The sequence below is a fragment of the Leptinotarsa decemlineata genome, unplaced genomic scaffold (genome assembly GCF_025532065.1).
Source record: "Leptinotarsa decemlineata unplaced genomic scaffold, Ldec_3_MD MMD2_tig00078422_RagTag_RagTag, whole genome shotgun sequence".
Lineage (NCBI taxonomy): Eukaryota > Metazoa > Arthropoda > Insecta > Coleoptera > Chrysomelidae > Leptinotarsa > Leptinotarsa decemlineata.
The window spans coordinates 4,690,992-4,715,294 of NW_027412747.1; the positions used below are offsets into that span (position 1 = coordinate 4,690,992).

Genomic DNA, 24,303 nt, shown 5'->3' on the forward strand with positions numbered 1-24,303 from the left:
CAAATTAGTTGTGGAGTCCCACTGGGTCTATTCTGGGACCAATCCTTTATACAATATATACTATCTTCTTTAGCAGTCTTATACTCCATGAGCACTTGCAAATGTATGCAGATGATACCCAGTTAATTCATTCCTTTCACCCCACTGATATGTGGATTAAAATCCACAAAGTTTGCTGAACCCTAGTAAATGTAAAGCAATGGTTTTCGGTAAAAAAAAACGATAGACTTTTCTTTCAGGAAAGTAAAATTACCATCAAAATTAATGATATTCTTATCGAATATTGCGATGTTGTGAAGAATTTAGGTCTCTGGATGGACTACTCACTGCGATTCGATAAACATATCTCAGAATGCATTATGAAAAGCATCTGGAAGCTCAAAATACTATACGGGAATCGTGCCTCGCTGAACAAAAATATCAAAAAAATGCTGTGTGAATCTCTCGTGCTTTCAACGTTCTCGCATTGCGATACTGTATATGGTCCTTGTCTCACTGCAGCTAATGCACAGAGGATACAGAGGATACAAAACTACTGCCTTCGATTCATTTATGGTGTTCGTAGGCGTCTGCCTATCACCCATAGATTGAAAGATGTTGGATGGTTGAGTATGAAATTACGTAGAGAACTACACTGTTGCATTTTATATCATAAAATTATTCAGACCAAGGCACCATCTTACTTGTATAGGAAAATCGTATTTCGTACTGATGTTCATAATTTGAACATCCGTTCCAAGGGAACTATAACTCCACCCGTCCATAAAACTTCTATGTTTGAGCGTAGCTTTTCTTATAATATTTCAAAAGTATATAATATCATACCGAAGGAACTGAAAAATATGAAGATTAGAACATTTCGAAAACATATTAGAGAAGCCTTAAAATCCCCTACTGGTTGAAACCCCTGTCTCTCTGTCTCTCTCTCCCACTGGATTGAAATGTATGATTTTTTTTATAATAATTTTTTTTCTGTTATTTTGAACATGCATGGTTTTTGTTCTAGATAATACTTACGGATACTGATTAGAATATGGAACTCTTGTAAATGGTTGAGACTTTTTAGTGCTCTAGTTATATATGTGTATATGGGTGTATATGTGTGTATATATATGTGGGTATATATATGTGGTTTTTGATTTTTTTTTTAATATTTTTAAAATATTTTTTTCCTATATTGTTTAGAATACCTACAGGTTAAGTGGAAGACCATCTGTGAGCATATCTATGCTCACGATGAACTTCGCCTTTCCAGCGCGCATCTCATATGTATATATATATATATATATATATATATATATATATATATATATATATATATATATAAAAAAAATAAATGGATAAGTACTCTTTGATCATTCCCATATTGATTTCAATTTAAGAGCCACCGGTATACAGCTGTTTCAGCCTATTGGGCATCGTCAGTACCGGGCAGGCGGTCCTCGATTGAAGACAAAATGAGAAAAAACCAAGAAAGTACTTGATAAAAATAGCTGCGTAAACGCAAGCGAAACATAAGTGGAACCACCTATTGGTGTGACACCCAAGTCAACTTGCCAAGTTTTTATGTCAGTGTTGGTGGTTTGACCAATCAACCGACAACACTGACATAAAAACTTGGCAAGTTGACTTGGGTGTCACACCAATAGGTGGTTCCACTTATGTTTCGCTTGCGTTTACGCAGCTATTTTTATCAAGTACTTTCTTGGTTTTTTCTCATTTTGTCTTCAATCGAGGACCGCCTGCCCGGTACTGACGATGCCCAATAGGCTGAAACAGCTGTATACCGGTGGCTCTTAAATTGAAATCAATATGGGAATGATCAAAGAGTACTTATCCATTTATTTTTTGATTTTCATGGAATTATTTTCCAGCAGCTTGACTGCATTAACCCTTCTAGATTTTATATATATATATATATGTATATATTTTTTTATATTTCTTTTTTTGTTCTCTCTTTTCACTGATGTATCTGCTGCTGAATGAAGATTATTATCATTATTATTATTATCAGCTCTTCTCATCAATCTTTCTTATTCTGAAGGAATTTTCCCAGAATGTTTGAAATTGGCTGTTGTTCTGCCATTATACAGAAGAGGTGATTCTGATGACTTTCCCAACTATAGAGCCATCAGTTTATTGTCAAGTGTTTCTAAACTCATTGAAATAATCAACTATCATCATTCTTGTCGAGTCAGAGACTGTTATCCAGAAATCAATCTTGATGACGGAAAATATGCTCTGGGTCTTTTTCTCGACTTTTTAAGAGCATTCGACTTAGTCAATCATTGGCTTTTATGTAGTAAGTTAGAATCGAATGAACTTAGGGGGATACCGCCGAAATGATTTGAATCATATTAAATGGCAGAAGTCAGGTTATTAGACTGAATGAAGTTCTGAGTGGTTACCGTGAAATGAAGTATGGTATACTGAATTGGGGAAACAGTGCCGGTATGAATCGGATCTTCATTCTTCAAAAATACGCAATTCGAATTATGGAAAGTATTGATATGAGAATCAGTTGTCGTCAATACTTTATAACTCTTGGTGTATTAACAGTTTATACACACTGGAAGCTTGCACTTATATCTATAAGAATGAAAATAAGTTTGCAATAGATAATCAGTGCTATAACACCGGTCACATAAATCTCTTGCAGCCTGATTTTCATCGCATATCTCTGTACCAAAAAATTATCATTGTATTGGTTGTGAGCTTTATAATATTCTTGATGATCATATCAAATCATCGTATTAGTGTGAAGTTACCCACAACTATTCATCCAAAGTTTATGACAAGGGACAATCGAACAGGGTTTAGAATAAGATTTCCGAACAGTGTTGCCAGATTGCAAATATTAAGAATTTTACCTGTATTTCGCTGTTATCATTTTAAAAATACGAGATATTATTGAAATATGTCGAATAAATGAGCCAGCATTCTACATGCGAGGACCACAGTCCTCGCATGTGATGCTATATACTGCTTGGTTTTCTAGGGAAATTCTCTCTTTCGGTCTGGGCAGCCAACAATATATCGGTCAGACCAACAGACGTATATCTGCCAGAACCCAGGAACACAAAAACTCGATAAGAACAAAACAAACCTTCTCTGCCCTCTTTCAACACCATCTACAAACAGGCTACAAGATTAATTTTGAGTACACAAAACAGATAGCACAGGTGCGAAACCCAAGAATTCGACAAATCAGGGAAGCTCTCGAAATCGAAAAGCAAGGCCTCATCAACAAAAGGGATGACTCATTAAACATCCCAAGGATTTGGAAAACAATAATTAAAAACAACCCCCAAAGACAACCACAAATTGATAATGAACCATCGCAGGTAGGAGAACCGCCAGAAGCCATTAACAACACTCAGGTAGAAAAACAGGTAACAAATCCATACAACTTACGCAAGCGAAACCATATAAAAACACCACAAGAATAACCTAACATCAGTTACACCTCTCAAAGCGAAGCAGTAACTCGTCTTGATGATGTCATCTGAGATGATGACGAAACGTCGACTATCGAATAGTACACAACGGATGAATACCCGGAAAAACAATATATATATATATATATATATATATATATATATATATCTCCATGTTGATGGTAATCTTTGCGCATCATCCCTCTTGTTCATATTATTAGGTCATTTTTTAATTTCGATAGCCTCTCTGATTGTTCGCGAGTAAAAGTTTTCGTTGCTTGCTAGTATTTTTGTGTTATCGAAATTGATGTAATGTCCTGTCTGCAGTACGTGTTGGAAGAGAAAAGACGTGGTGACTTTTCCCTTCACTGCTAGTTTGTGTTCATCTTTGCGTATGTTGATCCTTCTGTTGGTCTGGCCGGTGTAAGTCCTTCATACACTCCTTGTGACTCAAGTCACAGTATCACAGTATATATATATATATATATATATATATATATATATATATATATATATATATATATTATATTATATATATATATTTCAATATTAAATTCTACAAAAAGGATTTGAAGCCTTATTTCTTCTATTAATTATCTGCGAGCGCTTTCGACAGTTGGTAGTACTGTCATCATCTGGCACTCCTCAAACTGAACTGGTAAACCTGTTGTCTGTCTCTTTATACGGTCAGAGCGCCTTAACTCAGGTATTTCAGTTACTTTAGGTAAATTTGCCTGTGTTTGTTCTGCATCAGGTACTCTTTTTCGTGTATGGTTTTGTTTAATATATTGAATGTGAGATCTTGTTGTGTTTTGATTTGTACTTGTTCCTCGATAAGTGATTTATGACTGTTGAATTTATGGATGTTCAAGTTTTCCCAAATGTCCATGCGGTTTCCCTTGTTGATTTGTTTAATTAGTTTTATGTTCTCTGGTGGGGGGAAATTATGTCTGTTTTGTATGGCGTGTGTTGCAAGGTTTGATTTATATACTGTTGGATTTATGTATGCGTTACTTATTTTCAAATTGATTACTTCCTTCCTTTCTTTGGCAGATTCTCTCATCCATTTTTTTTGTATCAGATGAAGTAGTAGAAAGCCAAAAACTTTCTTTCCCTAAAATTAATCATTCCTAAAAATATAACCCTTTCAATTCAAAACCATACACATTCCTAGAGAAGATCTAACACGAAGAAGAGTACCTGATGCAGAACAAATACAGGCAAATTTACCTAAAGTACCTGAAATACCTGAGTTAAGACGCTCTGACCGTATAAAGAGACAGACAACAGGATGACCAGTTCAGTTTGAGGAGTACCAGATGATGACAGTACTGCCAACTGTCGAAAGCGCTCGCAGATAAAATTAATAGAAGATATAAAGCTTCAAAATCTATTTGTAGAATTTAATATCGAAATACTCAAAATAAAGGAAAATTAGTTGCATCAATAAAATATATTTATATATATATATATATATATATATATATATATATATATATATATATATATATATATATATATATATATATATATATATATATATAATATAAATATATATATATATATATTAATATAAATATATATATATATATATATATATATATATATATATATATATATATATATATATATATATATATATATATATATATATATATATATTAATATAAATATATATATATATATATATATATATATATATATATATATATATATATATATATATATAATTTAATTCAAGAGCCACCGGTATACAGCCTATTGGGCATCGTCAGTACCGGGCAGGCGGTCCTTGATAGAAGACAAAATGAGAAAAAACCAAGAAAGTACTTGATAAAAATAGCTGCGTAAACGCAAACGAAACATAAGTGGAACCACCTATTGGTGTGACATCCAAGTCAACTTGCCAAGTTTTTTATGTCAGTGTTGGTGGTTTGACCAATCAACCGACAACTGCGGTAGCAGAAATTTGGGAAGCTAACCTGAAATGCCATCGGAAAACGAATCCACATGTTTCTAGAAATGATATGATATCTTAAAAGGTTAATGCAGTTAATGCAATAATGCAATAAAGTCAAATTTTTGACTTATCAAAAATAGTTTGTTGATGAAAATTCCAGAATTTATTCTTCGAAAGTATATCTATCGACAAGTTCAAACAAATTTGCGTACCATACGTTCCTTCGGTACAAAAAAAAATAGTTTCGTATATTCGAAACTGAATTACTCAAAAAAGTCAATTTTCTCACTTATCAAAAATAGTTTCTTGATGAAAATTTCAGAATATATTCTTCAAAAGTATATCTATCGATTTGTTCGAACAAATTTGCGTACCATACATTACTTCGGTGCGAAAAAAAAATAGTTCCATATATTCGGAAATAAATTACTCAAAAAAGCCAAATTTATCACTTATCAAAATAGTTTGTTAATGAAAATTTCAGAATATATTTTTCGAAAGTATATCTATCGACATGCTCAAACAAATTTGCGTACCATACGTTCCTTCGGTGCGAAAAAAAAAATAATTCCGTATATTCGAAACCAAATCATTCAAAATTGTCAAATTTCTCACTTAAATAAAGATTGTTAATAAAATTTTCAGAGTACCTGAACAGAAGGTTGTATTAACCATTATTTGGCATGTTGGCCAAAATATAGTTCTTCTCATGGTAAAGGTAGCATATGACCGACTGGTCGTTATATATAGATAATTCTAAAAATGAAAGGTTGTTTTTCATATAGAAGATAACATTGAATATTCGAAATGTTACCTGATAGAACGTTGTATTTAACATTATTTGGCATGTTGGCCAAAAAATAATTCTTGTTACGGTTAAGGTAGCATGTGGAGATTTTATCGAGTGTGCATGATATAAATCAAAAATCAAACAATTTGTGGACACAACACTCAAAAAGGGGGGCAAATCGCGGACACGTGTTTCTGTTAAACAATTTGTGGACACAACACTCAAAAAAGGGGGCAAACCGCAGACACGTGTTTCTGTCTATCTGTTTGAGTGTTGTGTCCACAAATTGTTTAACAGAAACAGGTGTCCGCGGTTTGCCCCCGTTTTTTGATTGTTGTGTCCACGAATATATATATATATATATATATATATATATATATATATATATATATATATATATATATATATATATATATATATATATATATATATATATATATATATTTTTTTTTTTCGCATCGAAGGAACGTATGGTATGCAAATTTGTTCGAGCACATCGATAGATATACTTTTGAAAAATATATTCTGGAATTTTCATTGACAAACTATTTTTGGTGAGTGAGAAATTTGACTTTTCTGAGTAATTCCGTACCGAATATACGTAACTATTTTTTTTTTTGTTTGGACACGTCGATAGATATACTTTCGAAAAATATATTCTGAAATTTTCATTAACAAAATATTTACATCCAAAATACAGGTAACATTCTTAATATTTTAAATCTGGCAACACTGTTCGCAAATCTCATTCTAAACCCTGTTCGATTGTCCCTCGTCATAAATCGTGGATGGAAAGTTGTGGGTAATTTCATACTAATCTCCAATGTTCATATTTTTAAATCAAGGCTGAAAAAGATCCTACTTCGTAAGTGTTGTTATTCCATAGACGAATTACTTTTATGATGATAATTTTTTATTTTTGAACTATATAATTGATGTTTTTCATATAAATATGTATACGTAATTTTGTGATTGTTCACATGGCCTTGTTCAATGTAATGATGTTTTTAACGACGTTTTTAATCATTCATGTAACCTTCTTGCATTCAAATGATGAAATAAAGGAATATTATCATTATTATTAATACTATTATATATATATATATATATATATATATATATATATATATATATATATATATATATATAGAAATGAGCTTCTCCAGCTTCTATTTCAGACAGATTTGAATTAGATTAGATCATTAATACTAGTCTAAGAGTTTTTATGTTAAATAAGTTTTCTGTTTCAGAACATTTCCTACCACTTTCGGTAATAGTGATTTAGAGGAATCGGGCAAATTACGGATGTGCAGTTGGTTAGTACCTCGTCCACTAGATGGAGTGACATTTTTGATGTTCGCTCCAACTTCGGAAGAGGAATGAAATACTCTGAAAGAATTTCGATTTTCAATTGTGGAATATCATTAACTTTAGGTCGATGATGGTAACTATCTTGCACTGATGAGTGGCTAATAAGCCCGAAACCGGTCTGCAAGTGTGCCCGTTCCATAATTGAAGGTCGACTCTTTCAGTTGTATTGCCAATTGCATATGCAGGACATTTTCTGTGAAGATTTCTGCACTGACGCCTGTCTGATATAATCCAACGCCCTTCGTGGTATTTGCCAGGGGAGTAGTTGTTTTCTGATAGGCGTCAGTCCATATAACCTACTGTGTAGGTATATAGAGACTGGCTTGAACGTTTGAAGTTCCATTTGCTTTAGATTTAAAGACGGTATTGTTAAAATAACTAGATCTTTAAAAATTCTCTTGCATGATTGTCTACAATGTATGCCAGCGATACATCTAATTATTATTATTTTTTAATAACAAACACTTTTGTAAGGTATGCTGAGTTTCCCCAGAATATCAACCCATTTGATTGTACTAATCCGAAATAGGCCAGTTTGAGTACTTCTAGAAGTACTGTTCCATGTAGTTGTCTTATTATGAAGCAGACTCTACTCAGTTTTGTTATTAGATAATCTCTGTGTTTTTGCCTAGTTCATTCTGATCAATTACTAATCCTAGATACTTATATTGATTCACCTGCTATATAGATTTGTGATGTATTTTTATAAATGAACAATGATCATTAGTAAGATTATTTTGTTGATAATTCATGAAAACTGTTTTATTTATTTTAACAAGTATACCTTTATTAGTGCACCATTGTGAAAATTCATCAGCAATTTATTTGCAGTTCGAACAGAGAGATGTTCATTTTCTGCTACTATTTGATAGGTATCATCAGCATATATTATTGTTTTTTGTGGAGAAGTTCATTTTCTGCTACTATTTGATAGATATCATCAGCATATATTATTGTTTATTGAGGAGAAGCTGGTTGTGATTTTATTTCATCTATTACCACTATTTGCGACCTTTGACATAAATATGATGCTACCCATTCATTGGCTACTCCTCTTATTCCCATTCTATACAGTTTCTCAAGTAATAAACTGTGGTCAACTGTATCGAATGCCCGGAATAGATCAAAGAATAAACCAATTGGAATTTTTTTCTCATTGAGGTTTTTGTAGATGTTGTCACACATTTCGAATATGGCAGATGATGTTGATTTTTGCTGTCTAAATCCATGTTGACATTCTGGTATGAGTTTCTAGTGTTCAACAAATTTACAAAGTAATAGGCATCGTCGATAAATTTGGCAATTTGCGATTGCAAACAGATATTTCTATAGTTGGTTACATGATTTTTGGAGCTCTTGTTTTTGTATGGGTATAGACTTTGATGTTTTCTGTGATTCTGGATATATGCTGTCACATAAAGATTTATTTACAATAAATGATAGAGGTTGACGAATTATGTCATTGACACTCATTGACACTTTTAAGAGATTTACCGTGTATATCATCTATTCCTGAGACTGTAGTTTTAGTGGTTTTATTAATGATTTTTGGATCTCTATATGTGATGTGGGATATAAGAATAAGCTGTTGTATGAGAAAGGAGATAATTTCAATTCATTTGTATTAGGTTGACTTGTTTTTATGTCAATGAAAAATGTATTGAGAAGGTTACTTATTGTTGTTTTATCTGTAGTAGTATTACCATTGATTGTTAGTTCTGAAGTATCATCAATTTTCATTTTATTCCTATTTTCATTGATAATTTTCCAACTTTCCTCATTAATATTTCTTGCATTTATAATTCTGTTGTTGTATCCCATTTTTGCCCGTTTTACTACTTCTGTATATAAGTTCTCCAGTTGTATATATTTTTGTTTGATAATTGCTGTGTTAGAAAATTTTGCTAATTTGCACATGTCACATACCATTTGATGCAGTTCTTTGATTTCTTTTGATATCCAGGGTTTCCCATTTTACGATAATAATTGTTTGATACTCTTCTTAGTGGAAATGCATTATGGTAATGATACTGATATGTTGTATAGAACGCATTGAAACATTCATTCAAATCAGTTGATAATATCAACTGATTTGAACGAATGTTATATGTAGACATCTTCCCAAGTTTCGTTTGCCAGCACAATAATACAACGTCTCTCAACACAAAATCTAAACTGAACTATATTATTCTCTGAATGCAGTCACTTCAAAACAGAAAAGTACTCCCACCACACTGGCGAAAATTAATAGTTTATAAGCAGACTGCAATTTGTAGTAAAATTTCAATAGGTTTTTATAAATCATGACGTCTTAATGATGGTAAAATATCTTTCAATTGATTACATACACGATTGCTACAAATGTTACATGAATTAAACTTTCAATAAATTTGTTTGTACATTGAGTCCATAATGATGGTACATGTGCAAAAAAGACGCCAAAATCATATTATCTCTTGTCAATGCTGAAAAATTGGCAACCTTGTATGACGCCAGAATGTTTCCTTATGGAAAGATTTTTTGTACAGAAGTCAAAATTCACCTTGGAGTGAAATATATAAATATACATAAAGTAGTATGAGATAAAAACATGCCGACAACAGTGTGGGGTCTAAAAAAAAATCGCTGAATCTATATACACAGTTAGTTTTTTAATAAAAGTACTCCTTCTAGGTGACGCCAGATTACCGTTTTATGTACGGAAGTCAAAATGATAGAATGATATATATATATATATATATATATATATATATATATATATATATATATATATATATATATATATTATAGTTTATTTTCGATCCTAATTTTTCAAAAACATCTTTTTTCAATCATATCTGATTTTTATTTCAGAACCTTTAATATTCAAATATTTTCTCTAATTCGAAAATATTTTCAGAAAATGATATTCAACGAAGATTATAAATATTCTATCGACTGTTGTTCACAGAATGTACAAGAAGGGCGTCGATTAATTGTTTTCTTCATTATTCTCATACCTGCATTCAAAGACAGATTTGAAAGTCATATAAAAACATAAAAAATAACGAAGTTACAAAAATCAAAGCAATGGAAATCATCACGAATTTATTTTAAATCATTCCCAAAAACTATTTACCTTTCAACAGTGAATAGGAAATGACAATGTGAACCAAACTTTTACTAAATCCTTCCGAAAAGGCTCCAATAGAATATGAAGTTGCTGCTACGAGTCCAACAATTCTGTAGCTATACCTTTTTAATAGAAAACCAGATGCGACACCTGAAAAACAAGAGGGAGATTATCATCAACATTTTCTCCACATCTTCACACATACCTGTGAAACTTTGAACTGCAAGGAAAATTGATGAAGATGTGGCAGTCAAACTTGTTTCGTCACCGATAGATGCAAGAAATGGGCCATAATATAGTCCGAATGTAATCAAAGGAAGCATTGACACGTACTGAAATTTAAAAAAACAGACCAACATCGAATGACAATCATAAATCGATATGCCCACATAGGCGTTCTGTGGGATCAATCAACATAGTTGGTACAGTCGACTCTATGATTCAAAATCCAAGGGACTATAAGAAAAATTCCAATCAAGAATAACTTGATGGACGTAGCCGTTACTACGTGGTAGGAAATCATAATGAAGAAAAGAGAATCGAAATTTTCTATTGTTTTTTGCAGGACGAAACTGCAGAATGTTAGTTACAAATAAAAGTGGTAAAGAACATAAAAAGTTTCATGTCTCTTTTCTCCATTCCAATCAAGAAGTTTGAATCATCAAAGGAAACACAATCGAATCATCAAGAGTCTTTATTATACTTTTGGAAATACAATGTATTAGCTCACCTAAATTTCATACATATATAGTAAAAAAGTGAAATAATGAAAACGAAAAAATTATTCAGGCTGATTCACGAATGACGTTTCTGATACCAGATACCGGAAATTCATGGAGAGCGTATTCTGACATTATCTACCCAACTAAAACATTTTCGACTTCCATTAGAAAGTAGTAACAACTTTTATTTTTCAAATGGACCACTGTGTATATGATATTATTTTTGGAATCTAGAAATGTCGATATCTTTGAGTTGAAGAATACTATGATAAAGAAATTTGATTTGGAGTTAGGTGATACCTGGAGGCTTCCCACACTTCAGCGTAATCTCCGTTACGGATATTACGCCTATACCCCTGTATATGATATATATGGAATAAATTATCAAACATTTTCGGACAGAGCTTCCATCAATCTCCACAATTTTTTTCCGAAACATTTTTTGGTATATATAATGAGGAACTAGCTATATTTCACCCACTTATCGTTGGTACATCCTCTATATTCTATAATAGGGTACTGACTATCGTCCACTTATTTATCGTTGATACATCCTATATATTCCTACTGTTTATTTATGTGGCTGGGTCCAAGTCTGCATCGTCAAATATTCTAGCCCATAATCCATTCCCCAAGGTGATTAACAAATTTGCATTTATTTATATATATTATATTTGGACTTGTCAAGAGTTTTTTTTTTCAGATTGGTATGCGATCTGAAGTGATAGAGAATAGTGGTCAGTTATGTTGATTTTCAAGGCAACTGGTATGAAAAATATCACTTTGTTTGAACGTTTCAACAATTGTCCATTTCACTGTTTTTATGTACTCTAGTGAATTTGAAAATAGTTGATGTATAATCCATTTCGGCTGCAGTTATTTCATTACTATCTAATTTATCAATATTCCAATTACCCAAAAGATACTTATATCTGACATTCTATTCATGTTATCGATAAAAATTAGAATAAACTTCTCACAAATTTCACTTGACGTGGATATGGTTCAATAAGAATAGTCGATTGTTGAATTTCATTAGTTCGGACTTTCATTGTCAAATATGTTTCTACTATGATTGGAAATCTATGAAAAAACAAATAAAATAAGAATTGATAGTTGAAATATCAATTATATGTATTAAGCAATTTAACCTGAAATGAAAATATAATAGAAAAACGAATAAAATGATCAAGATACAAAGTGAAAATGTCTACAGAGTAAAAAAGGAAAAGAAGAAATCAAATGGAAATATTCAAAAATAACGACGTTTCGATTGATAGTATCCACAATCGTCTTCGGGTGATAACTGAACTATTTCTTCAAGAGATGAATATTCATAGGTCATTCAAGCGCTTTCACCTATCCCCTCTTTTCTCTCTCCGTTTCACCTGTTCAGCGGGAGTTGACCGATTTCTGCTTGATTGCCGGTTTCAATGTGTTGCGTATATCTACGAAAGCTTGGCTGGATGTGTTGTTGGACAACATTTATGCAGCTCCTTTGAACTTTCTCTTAAACCAGTGTTCCTTCCTGGGGATGATCTCAGCTTCAGATCACTTGATATTTTGTTGATGAGTCTAAACATGCTCTGCTATTCCCGATATTCTGGGAAACCAGGCCACTTTTGGTGGCCTGGTTTTCTTGAAGCTGCTACAGATGGTGTTTCTGGATCAGAAGCAGTTTCTGATGTTGTACTTGGACCCAATTCTTCTTATCCTTTTCGACAATCCTCTGACGTAGAAAAGAACAAGCACTAGTCGTGACGGCTCGTCTTCCTTGCGAGACTTCTAGCCAAAGTCTGTTCCACCATCACTTTGGAGTTCGAATCATAGTAGAATCATATCAGACAATGGAAGTCCAAACTAATGGAATTCACCGTGAAACATTGTCAACACCTTTCAAACAAGAGTCAACTGTTATTGTTTCACTCTCAAATTGTATAGTGATGAGGATAATCCATTTTCAAACCCAGTTCGATGATAATATCATGCAGTCGTCACAGAATTTAATTTTTTCTAAAAAAATTCATTTGAATAAATAAAACCACTGTCGCAGATTGAAAAATGTTCAATGGGAGTAACGAACATATTTGGCGATTTCGAGTCGTTTGATATTTATCTCGAGTAATCATAGGGGTCTGTCTATTACTAGATATACAGACCACCTGACCTTTGGCGTTCTCTTAGTGTCTCAATGTTATTCTATTTCTATTTCATTACAACAACTCCCAGAAATATGCCTACAAAGCTATTTGAGTTTCTAGTGACTCTAATGTTATAAAGTGACAAACTTTTGAAAAGTATCAATTTTTTCCAATCCTTTCTGATGACCATGTTACTTCCAAGATCATGTTACTTGTTTTTTGTTAGAAATGGAACATTCCGGATCGAAATGTCAGATCAATGATTTGGTTTGACATCGAGACATTATTTTGAAGTGGGAAGTTCTTAAGATCCACTTGCGATGTCAACTTGTATTGATTGGAAGATGAGAGTTATGGATGATCATGTCTTCGCAACCAACTAGAAAACGGTCTCATAATTGCCTTTTTTTATAGTCGTGGAAAAATAGTTATTTATAGGTCTTGAGGTCTATTCTGGGCTCACTTTTCTTGGAATCAGCGATCACTCATTCTACCTTCAGGTACCTAATGATTTTTGATGATTTCTAATATTCATTCATTACTTTCTTTCATTGGACATATTTCGAACTGTCGGTTAAATATTTTCAACATCCACTGTGAAACTGAAGGAATGTGAGAATATAATTTTTAAGTGGATTCAAATTTTCATCGTGACGACAGGGAAAGATAAATGTTGAAATTCAATAAAAAATACTTCTCTGAAAAGAAACCCGTTAAATGAGATCACATAAAGCATTGTTTTACCTGCTAGTGGTTGATTTTTATAAAAATTTGATTGGTGTTATCGCAAATACATATTCATTTGCATTATCTGAATTTCTCAAAATAAAATGCACTCACCATAACAACTATGAAAGACACATTGACAACATACCCCCATCCACCATCAGGGTGCAAATATTTACTTTGGGTATTAGGGTCTTCCCGATTCACCTCAATCTCCATTTCATGCATGAATTTCATTCAAAAACTCAAATTATTCGTTCACCATTTTTTCGATGAAAGTTGACGAATAGATTATTGATATGTAAATTGAATATTCAGTATTAATGATACAACTTTATATTTATACTTCTGCATATAATTAAACTTGAATTATTCATTATACAAAGTGGTCCACCAAAAACGTAACTCAAGGCAGAACTACTAGAAAAAGAATTTTTCTGGATGATCCAAAAACACTAGTCTATTGGTAAGGGTGACAAATACCATTGAATAACCTTCAACATGTAAAGCGGAGATAATACCTCCGAAAAATTGTTTGGGTCATAGTGAATCAAAAGGGGCTTTCGATATCATATCAACCGCCACTTGGATTTTGAAACTCTGTTTACTCATTCATAAGATGGTAGGCTTTGTATGCGTGTGTGTTTTGTGTGACTTGGTTGAAATAAGGTGATGTTATCCGCGAGCAATCAAAAGATGAAATCGCTGTCTCTTCCATTTGGGATATAACAAGACAATTCATTATATATTGCTCTATTTTAATGAATCTACAAAGTCTTGGATGACATATGCAATGAATACTTCACACTACACTAACATCTAATGCTAACAGCTGTTTTGACACACTGTGTCATCTTCTGAGAGAGTTAGTTTATAGCTCGCTCAGAAGATGACACAGTGTGTCGAAACAGCTGTTGGCATCAAATGTTAGTATAGTGTGAATTGTGAAGTTTTATTTTCACCCTACCCATTCAATTGAAATGAATTTATACATATTAGAAACCGAAACTGTAGAACAAATAAATTAGTTACCTCAATCATTACATGCATATCATACTTGATTTGTACACCATACAATGCATGTTGCCAAGTAATGCAACAAGGCCGCATTTTCATTTTATGTTGTCTTCAGATAAATATTATTGTGTACTCACCTATGTATTTTAGATTCATAATTGATGGTTGTGAACATTTTGAACATTTTGTTTGAGTGAATTTCTTTCAAGACTATTATCATTAGTTACCAGTTGAGCTTCACTAAGTTGGTAACTAAAGCAAACGTGAAATCGAATGGAAACCATCATAATATTCTGAATGAATGAGTAGGTAGATTACGTCAAAAACATTCTTTTCAATGTTAGCGTTTATGTTTCAATTTTTCCAAATCGTATTTGTCTAAAAATAGAGTAATGCACATGTCACTATTTATTATAATTTTATTTGAAGGGGTTATTTTTTTTAGGAGTGATTAATTTTTGGGAAAGAAAATTTTTGGCTTTCTACTACTCCATCTTGATACAAAAAAAGAAGGATGAGGGAGTCTTCCAAAGAAAGGAAGGAAGTAACTCTATACATGGATGTGTAGATTATGCAAAGAAGTAACTTTCAGACACAAACTGAAAGAAAGTCCTCCTGAAACAGCTACTTTCATTTATAAACATTGAATTATACGAAAGAAAAAACTCTTTCGAAACAAATACTTCTATATGAATACTAAATTATACAGAAGATACTTTTCTCTACTCAGTTTGTATTTCAAACATTCGTTGTGGAATAAAAATCAGATATCATTCACATGACTTCTACTTTAAATTTGTTCTTTCATAAATTTCGAATCATTGTGGAATCACATTAGACGTGAAACATTGTGAACCACTTTCAAACGAACCATATTTTTTATTGTATTTCAATTTCAGTGTCCTGAAACAGTCTCTATTCGGAAAGTCAGGTAAATTCTGAAAATAGAGTAAAATCATTTTCCAAGAGTATCTCTGATTGAGAATCCCGTTACAAGTAAAGATTGTATGGTGAAGTAGGTCTTGTTTCAAAATCAGTTTCAGATATATAGGAAGTATGGATACATTTCCGTCATAGAAAACTATATAAATTTCTCATTTCCTCCTGTCAATAAAAAGTTTTTTAACCAGCAAACAATTTGTTTTCAGCTATAATACACCGTTGTTAACTTTCCGAATTTTTTAAATTTCAGAAGTGAAATAGAATATTGCAATTGAACTGTTTCACGATCTGACGAACATCCATTTGAATACAGGGTGCTTCAAATGAAACTTCAATTTTCGTCAAATTCCGTTGTAGTTCATGCATGCCAATATGTTGTGTTATTTCAAAGCGCTCTTTGATCATTTGCCTTTCCATAATATTTTCAAAAAATTATACAGTTGTGTACATTTTAAATCCAACACAAAACGAAAGTATTCATACTCATTTTGAAAATGTTTTCCACCTTGTTCACCTCTTAGAAGTCTTCATCTTGTTGTTTGTTTATAATACATAACTCGAGGAAATTCAATGTGATACCTCGAATTCTGTAGTATTCAAGTTATTGCAAGAGAAATTGGTGTGAGACACAGTCGAACGCCCTTGTTATAACGTACAAAAAGATAATAACAAAAATGAAAATCGTGGAATTAGATTTCTTAACCGAGAAATCCTCGAGAAATCCCACTCAGCTGTTACCAGTGTAATATCTACGGGTTTTTATATATCGCTGGATCACCAGTGAATTGTTACTTAACTGTCTATCAATCCGTGGTAACTCTCTCGCTATTACCGTGTTTGTTTTATTTAAATAAAATTTGGCAGCTGCTGTAACCAGATGCAGATTTCTCCACATCAAAATTTGGATGTAAGGCAATTCCGAAAAGGCTCTATAGGGTTCGAGCCGATCGCACGAAAGCCGGTCTTTTTTGAAACCTGATCATTTGGTATACCTTGTCATATTCTCTCTCATTATATGGTAACAGAATGATGCCAAATATGCTCTTACTGAATTTTATTCTCATTCAAAATGCCTTTCCCTATTCGACATAGATCGACATCGATCTCAATGAATAAAATAATGTTTGAAGGTGGTTGACAATGTTTCGTGGTGTATTTCATCAGTTCGGACTTCCATTGTCTAATATAATATAAATTGATTTGATAACCCTGAAAGCACTCAGATGACCTATCTCGGACAGATCCCGCGGAGGAATAAGTCCAGTTATCACCCGAAGACGATTGTGGATACTAACAATCGAAACGTTGTGACTTAACTTGGTTTGAAATCTTTTAATTTTAATTTTTTCATTTTTTGTTGATAATATTTTTAATTTTTTCAATTTTTTAAGTTTTTTTCAATATTTCAATTTTTATTTGTTTGGTTGTTGTTGAATGTTATTTCTTTGTAATTTCAATTTTTGTTTAATAAAATTGTTAATCCTTTTGATTTTTTTTTCAGGGTTATCAAATCAATTTATATTATATTAGACAATGGAAGTCCGAACTGATGGAATATGATAATATTTCACGTTAACCATCGCAATGACAGTTATTACACCATTTCCCCTTCGTAAAAATTCTGGGCATAGAGTGTCATAACTTTTCAGTCAAATAATGCTACATTATTATAACCAAAATTAAAATTCGTAATTGATCCTAATGTTAACTATAATCCTTTTACTTTTCGTCGAACAAAGGTTTCGCGTTTGAGCCACGCACGCACACTTGCGTTTGTGCGTGATTCACTTCTGCAGTCAGCGAGGCTCCCTTGACTGCTGTAACGTGACGTGGGATGGTATGATGCGGGAAGTTACCTTTTTCACGAGTCCGGGAAGTCCCAGGACTTTCCGCAACTCTGCTATTCTGAAACGCTGCTACTAATGGGCTAGAGGATTAACAATCGTGAGCTTCGCATCACTCAGTAAATGGTGCATACATTAATTCGCACCTAATTATCGATAAAAGTTCTTTCGCGCACTAGCAACAAAATTTAGTCCATCGTAGTATGACTTAATGTAGCTCTCGATAATAATAGTAACCCTTTGTCAATGAGATTTCATCTTCGACAATCAAGTACATCTCGATTTGATTTGATTTTGACATCATACATGAAGGTCCCTGATCTTTTCGTCCACATCCTGGGCTGGGTGTACCACTATGCAAATACCCTCGAGGCACTCATACTGCAATTTATCTGCTACTCGCGGTTCACACTACAATTCATTAAAAGGCTACAGTTTTATTTGCCGCGAACTATTATTCGTCGTACTCCGATACTGTCGTGGTCTTCACCTGGGCGATGAAGTCAGACATCATGAGCAAAGTTACTTCCACAATGTGCAAGGTTGGCAGCTCCCTGTTGCCTTTTCTCATAAGCAAGGCGATTGCTCTACTCCGTTCGCTCCTTCTTCACCATAATTGTCCATATTATTCACAAAAATCCAAATAAAATCTTCGCCATTACTCAAAATAGTATAGAACAAAACATCATATGATAACCAGTTAGTCAATTCTATCAGGTCAAATCCCTATCAAATCAATTGTCCAGTCGAACATAGAAAAATTGAATCACAGTACGCATCATATCAATACACAACTGAAGTCGTTATCTAATCCTACTCTTAGACGATATTATCTAAGCGGCTCAGGCAGACTTCATGACCAACAAAAATGTCCCTATACAAATATGATCCTGCCTACCGATATCTACGGTAGTCACGCCCTCATTTTTCGGTATTACCCTACTTCTAGTCTCATGCCCTATTGACATGATCATTCATTTTTGCTATGAAACTGACGGTTTATGAATCGTGGTACACAATTTTTTGCACTCCTCAAGGTTGCTCATAGATAAGCATGGACACTTCATCCGTAAAACTCCTGTAACAGACACTATGTGCCTGTTCCTAGCTGCACGTCATGAACTCATTCCATTTGGAATGGTCTGACGTCTGTATCTCGCTGTAGTAATGGGCTACCAATCAACTGCTTCTGTGGCTCCTAGCCACAATCTCTCTCTATGATGGAGGGAATATAGCGTCCTTACATCATATTCCTCTGAGGCCAATGCCTCGCTGTAGTCCTAGACTACTATTCACTTGATTATATCTCTCTGCAGGTCTCCTAGTCACAATTTCATTCTACTTGGCTCTGAGGAGTTCACCTCTCTGTAGCAATGGGCTACCAATCACTTGCTTCTGTGGTTCCTAGCCACAATGTCTCTCTATGATGAAGGGGATACAGCGTTCTCGCATTATACTCCTTTTAGGCCAATGCCTCGCTGTAGTCCTAGGCTCCTGTTCACTCAATTCTCTCTCTCTCCCTCTCTATGAAACAAGGGATGTAGTATCCTCCCATAATATTCCTCTGAGATAGATATCTTTCCCCTGGAAAAACGTCGAAGCGTTCTCAAAATCCTGCCATATGGGCAAACCCTGTCTGACTCTATATTTTTCTCTATCGTCGTCCATCTCTGCAAAGCGTCAATCCTACAGAACTCCAACAACCTCTACCACCGTATCGTGTGCGATGACAAAAAAACGATACGACGGGAGGAATATTATCCGTTTAGTGGGACCCTCACCCCCACGGTCGATACTCACTAGCAGTAGTATTCGAGCACCCCTATCTGCAGAGCGTCTAAGCGCCTGCTACAAAAAAATCCGCCCCAAAATTCGTGACTATATACCAAAAAAATTACTTTTCTCTGGAAATATAAGTAAGCCAAATATGATTAGCTCGTAGGCTTGCAACCAAAACAAACTTGAAGTATCCAATACCGAAACGCCTAGCAAAAACATATCATCAACTTTCCCCGTTACTTCAGATTCACAAAACATGAACTTCTGATCAACTGACCACACGTCCAATTACGTGTCTAACCACCCTTCGAAATATTTTCTCACATTTTCCCCTGACAAACTTTCTATATAGCCCTTTATCTAAAGAAATCAACTATTCAAAGCCACAGAGAACTTCTTCGCTTTCTAACTCCTCTCAGTATTTCAAAATAGTTTAAAAGAAGTCTTCCAAACCCAAAGTGATTCAACACTACAACACTAGGACACTCAATATCATTTACAAATAAATAGTCGGTTTATTTAATGCACCCTGTATGCTCTACGCAAAACAATAAAATTATTGAAGTGATTGACAATGTTTCATGATGAATTTCACTAGTTAGGACTTCCATTGTCTATTATATAAAATGATTTGAAATCCCTGAAACAACTAAAAAAGGAGAATTGAAAATGAATAGCTGAAAATAACGATTATATTAACCAAAATAAACCTGAAATGAAATAATAGTGAAATAAAATACAAGTAAAAATAGAACAATTGAATAAATAGAAATACAGAAATGAAAAAAGGAAATAAAAATAAAAAGTGGAGAGATTCCAAGTCACGTTCGTTCACGACGTTTCGATTGTTAGTATCTACAAACTTGCAGTCGTACCCAACCGCGTACACCGTGATGTAATTTTTCTCATATTGGCCTCACAGCATTCAATTTTTGATATCAGTTGCCTTAACTGCAAGTGCGGTTTATATGACCGCAAGTCGACCACAAAAATGTGGTTGGGTCAACCGCGAAGTGCAGTCAACGTGACCACAATGTTGTGAATGCCTCAACTGCAAATATGGGGTCCGTGTACGGCCGGACATAGTAACCCTCTCGCTATTGCCGTCTTTGTTTCATTCAAATAAAATTTGAATGCTGCTGTCACCAGTTGCATATTTCTCCACATAAAAATTTGGATGGTAGGCAATTCCGAAAAGGCTGTAGGGTTCGTGCCGATCACACGAAGGCCGGTCTTTTTTGAAATCTGATCATTTGGTATACTTTCTCATATTCTCTCTCATTATATGTTTCCAGAACGATGCCAAATATGCCCCAACTGAATTTTGTTCTCAGTTAAAATGTCTTTACCTTACTATTCTCTTCTCGATAGATTGACTAAGAAGTCTCTAATTTGTTCTTGTATTTTTAATTTCATCTTATTCTACGAGGATGGTATTTTTCTCAGTCTAAGAGAAACTTAAAGTCCAAGGTTTCAGGAATGAAGTATAATGAGTAAAACAACGACTCCATGGACAAACTAAGAAAAAAACAATGTGTGAAATCCTATATGAAAAAATGTTAAAATCTATAAAATGAAAAAAAAAATAGAATAAATAATATGCAGCCAATTCGACTGTGCTATTTACTATTAATGTAACCTGTCGAACAACTACAAACGCATCAACTCAGTACAAAATACTTTTAGTTTTGCTTTCACTTTAGGAAGAGTGGTGTCTAACTAAACAATCAGCACTAGTAACCCAACAATATATAACCTCTTTGCAAATAAGAAGTGGTGTCCGACAAAACAATATGTGAAATCTCTCTCAATATCAACTGTTCAGTAAAAAAACACTTACATAACGCCTCTTTGATGGTTCATGGTCAACCATAGGTTCCGTTAAACCAGACACACAGCACTAACACTTTTATTTTAAACTCCCTTGTACCCAATACCGGCTTACGATTTTACAACCTACTTTTCCTAAATTTCGTACCATGCGCTTATACAAAATAACTTTCCTATTTAGGCCACCTTCCTCAGCTTCGAAAGTTGAGGGATGAGACCCCCGATCTCGTCTTGACGGGCTCCGGTGACCGACTCTTTGTGTCTCTCGCATAAACTCCCAAGCCCTCGTGTCAGCAACGCTAGCCACAAAAGCTCATCTCAGTGTTTTTAACTTTCCCAAGCGTATGTTCATCGGCAGGATGTAATAGTACCTGATCGATATGTTTCGTTGATCAGAAATGCGAAAAAGAAAGGGAAACCAAGTTAGGGAATTAGGCAATGAAGATTTTTTAGACTTTGAAAAATTATATAATGAGATAACGCTAAACATTTCTGAAGACTGTGACGGAAATACTTTTAAATAGTCAGAGGTGAAAGTATTACGATCTAAAAAAGGAACTGACGAATTTATGCATAAATACACTATTATACAAATACAAAATTACTGAAGTCAAGTCAAATTGAAATCAGCTAGGGAAAGGCGGTCAGGCGTTCAGGCAGGCGAAACTAGGAACATCAGTTTGAAACCAGCACACACAAATACAATCACTCTGCCTGATAACAAAAAATAGACTTAATCAGCTTTTGTGATAGCAATATGATTCCCAACTATTATAAACCGTCTTATCAAGCTCTGTAGATTCACATGTATTTTATTTATCATTTATTCATTCAGATAAATAATAATTAATTCATCAACACTTCCAAAATACAAATCGTGAAATTATAAAACGATAACCAAACATTTACCACAAAGTAATCAAGTGGGGATTTTTCCAGCAAAACATTTACAAACACAAGACGAGATAGTCTGTACGGAATCATTCAAACCAGAGCGGTCAGGAGTATCGATTCTGCTATTTTCCTGCTCATGAAGAGTATTCAACAAGAACCCCAAGAATTTGATACAATCCTTTTGTTGTCCTAACGAGTATCTAGTGGACTTCAAAGACTCCAGGAAATCGGTTGGAGGGAGAGATGATACATTCTGTTTAGAATCTGTTTAAAATCTGTTTTTCCGTTAATCAGCTGCCGCCCCCATACGAACGACAACTCTCAGAAGTTGAGAAACTTGTGCGAGCTAAGGACTAACGAGGTCTTACCTTTAAACGTGTGATTTCTAACACGGTTTCAGAATCATCCCAGCTTCAACCAGATAAATTCCCTCAAGAATATATATATATATATATATATATATATATATATATATGAAATAATTCCATGAAAATGAAAAAATCAATAGATGAGAAATTTTTGATCCTTCTCATATTGATTTCAATTTAAGATCCACCGGTAGACAGCTGTTTCAGCCTATTGGGCATCTTCAGTTCCGGGCAGGCGGTCCTCGATTGAAGACAAAATGAGAAAAACCAAGAAAGTACTTGATAAAAATAGCTACGTAAACGCAAGCGAAACATAAGTGGAACCACCAATATATATATATATATATATATATATATATATATATATATATATATATATATATATATATATATATATATTATTATAGTTTTTCCTGATGATGGAAATAAAATTTTCCGAAAGCTTGGACTAACTTAAAAGAGTACTCATTTACTTGCTGCAATACCCCACTATCCAATAGTTTTTATTCTTAACTAGTCAGCAACGACTACCCTTCCTCTATATATATATATATATATATATATATATATATATATATATATATATATATATATGAATATATATATATATATATATATATATATATATATATATATATATATATATATATATATATATATATAACACTGTCATCACCAAGTAGAACACCAGTGAATTTGTACAGTGAAAATCCGAAGTCAACAGCTCAATGCGTTCTACAGTTATAACTCCTGAAAATATGGTAATGTGAGAGATTTGTGGTGCAAGCGTTTTGTAATAAAAATCTGACTACGCCACTGGATTTGTGGATAATATTCCCTTAAAATCATTCATTTGAGTGTAGGTTACGGGAAGTGAAAATTGAAATAAAAATTGAATAATTGAATAACAGAAAATTAAAAGTTCATTTTCAAGTTACGCAGTAGTAGACCAAGTTCAGAATCTCATGTCATGGGATCTCCCAATTGCGCTTTTACCAAATCTTGATAGAATCTTGAAGTATTAATGGTCATACTTGTAAGCTTTTTGGAAGTTTCTCAATAATAAATAATAGTACTTTTGTAACAGCGCACCTGGAAAATCACATTTTATGAGATTCTGAACTTACTCTACCTTCTTCTATAGCTGATGAAAACAAAATGTATACAAACAAGTTTCAAAGTATTTATTCAACAATTAATTGCCATTAAGAAAAAACTGATACTAAAATAAACATTGATTTAAAACTAAACATTCAAATTTTTGTGGCTTCTACCAAACCTCCATTAAGTTCAATACATTTATCGTATCTCTTCCGAATATTGTTTACACTATTTCTTATTTGTTGAACTGTAATTTCGGCACAAGCTTG

At 33.4% G+C, this 24,303-nt stretch overlaps 1 protein-coding gene across 3 annotated transcripts in view; it reads right to left on the reverse strand.

Annotated features, from left to right (window-relative positions):
• The window catches only part of LOC111511680 (monocarboxylate transporter 14), a 63,454-nt gene extending 41,544 nt beyond the window's left edge, over positions 1–21,910 (reverse strand). For 2 of the 3 annotated variants that reach the window (XM_074186119.1, XM_074186117.1), the window contains exons 1-3: positions 14,374–14,558; positions 10,876–11,002; positions 10,677–10,820 (exon numbers count right to left, since the gene is read on the reverse strand). In XM_074186119.1, the coding sequence (XP_074042220.1) occupies positions 10,677–10,820; positions 10,876–11,002; positions 14,374–14,496 (394 nt within the window). In that variant the 5' untranslated portion in view covers positions 14,497–14,558. Of the gene's footprint in view, positions 1–10,676; positions 10,821–10,875; positions 11,003–14,373; positions 14,559–21,681 lie in introns of those variants that run through there. The other variant, XM_074186118.1, reaches the window with a different exon arrangement.
• Positions 21,911–24,303: the final 2,393 nt, after the last annotated feature.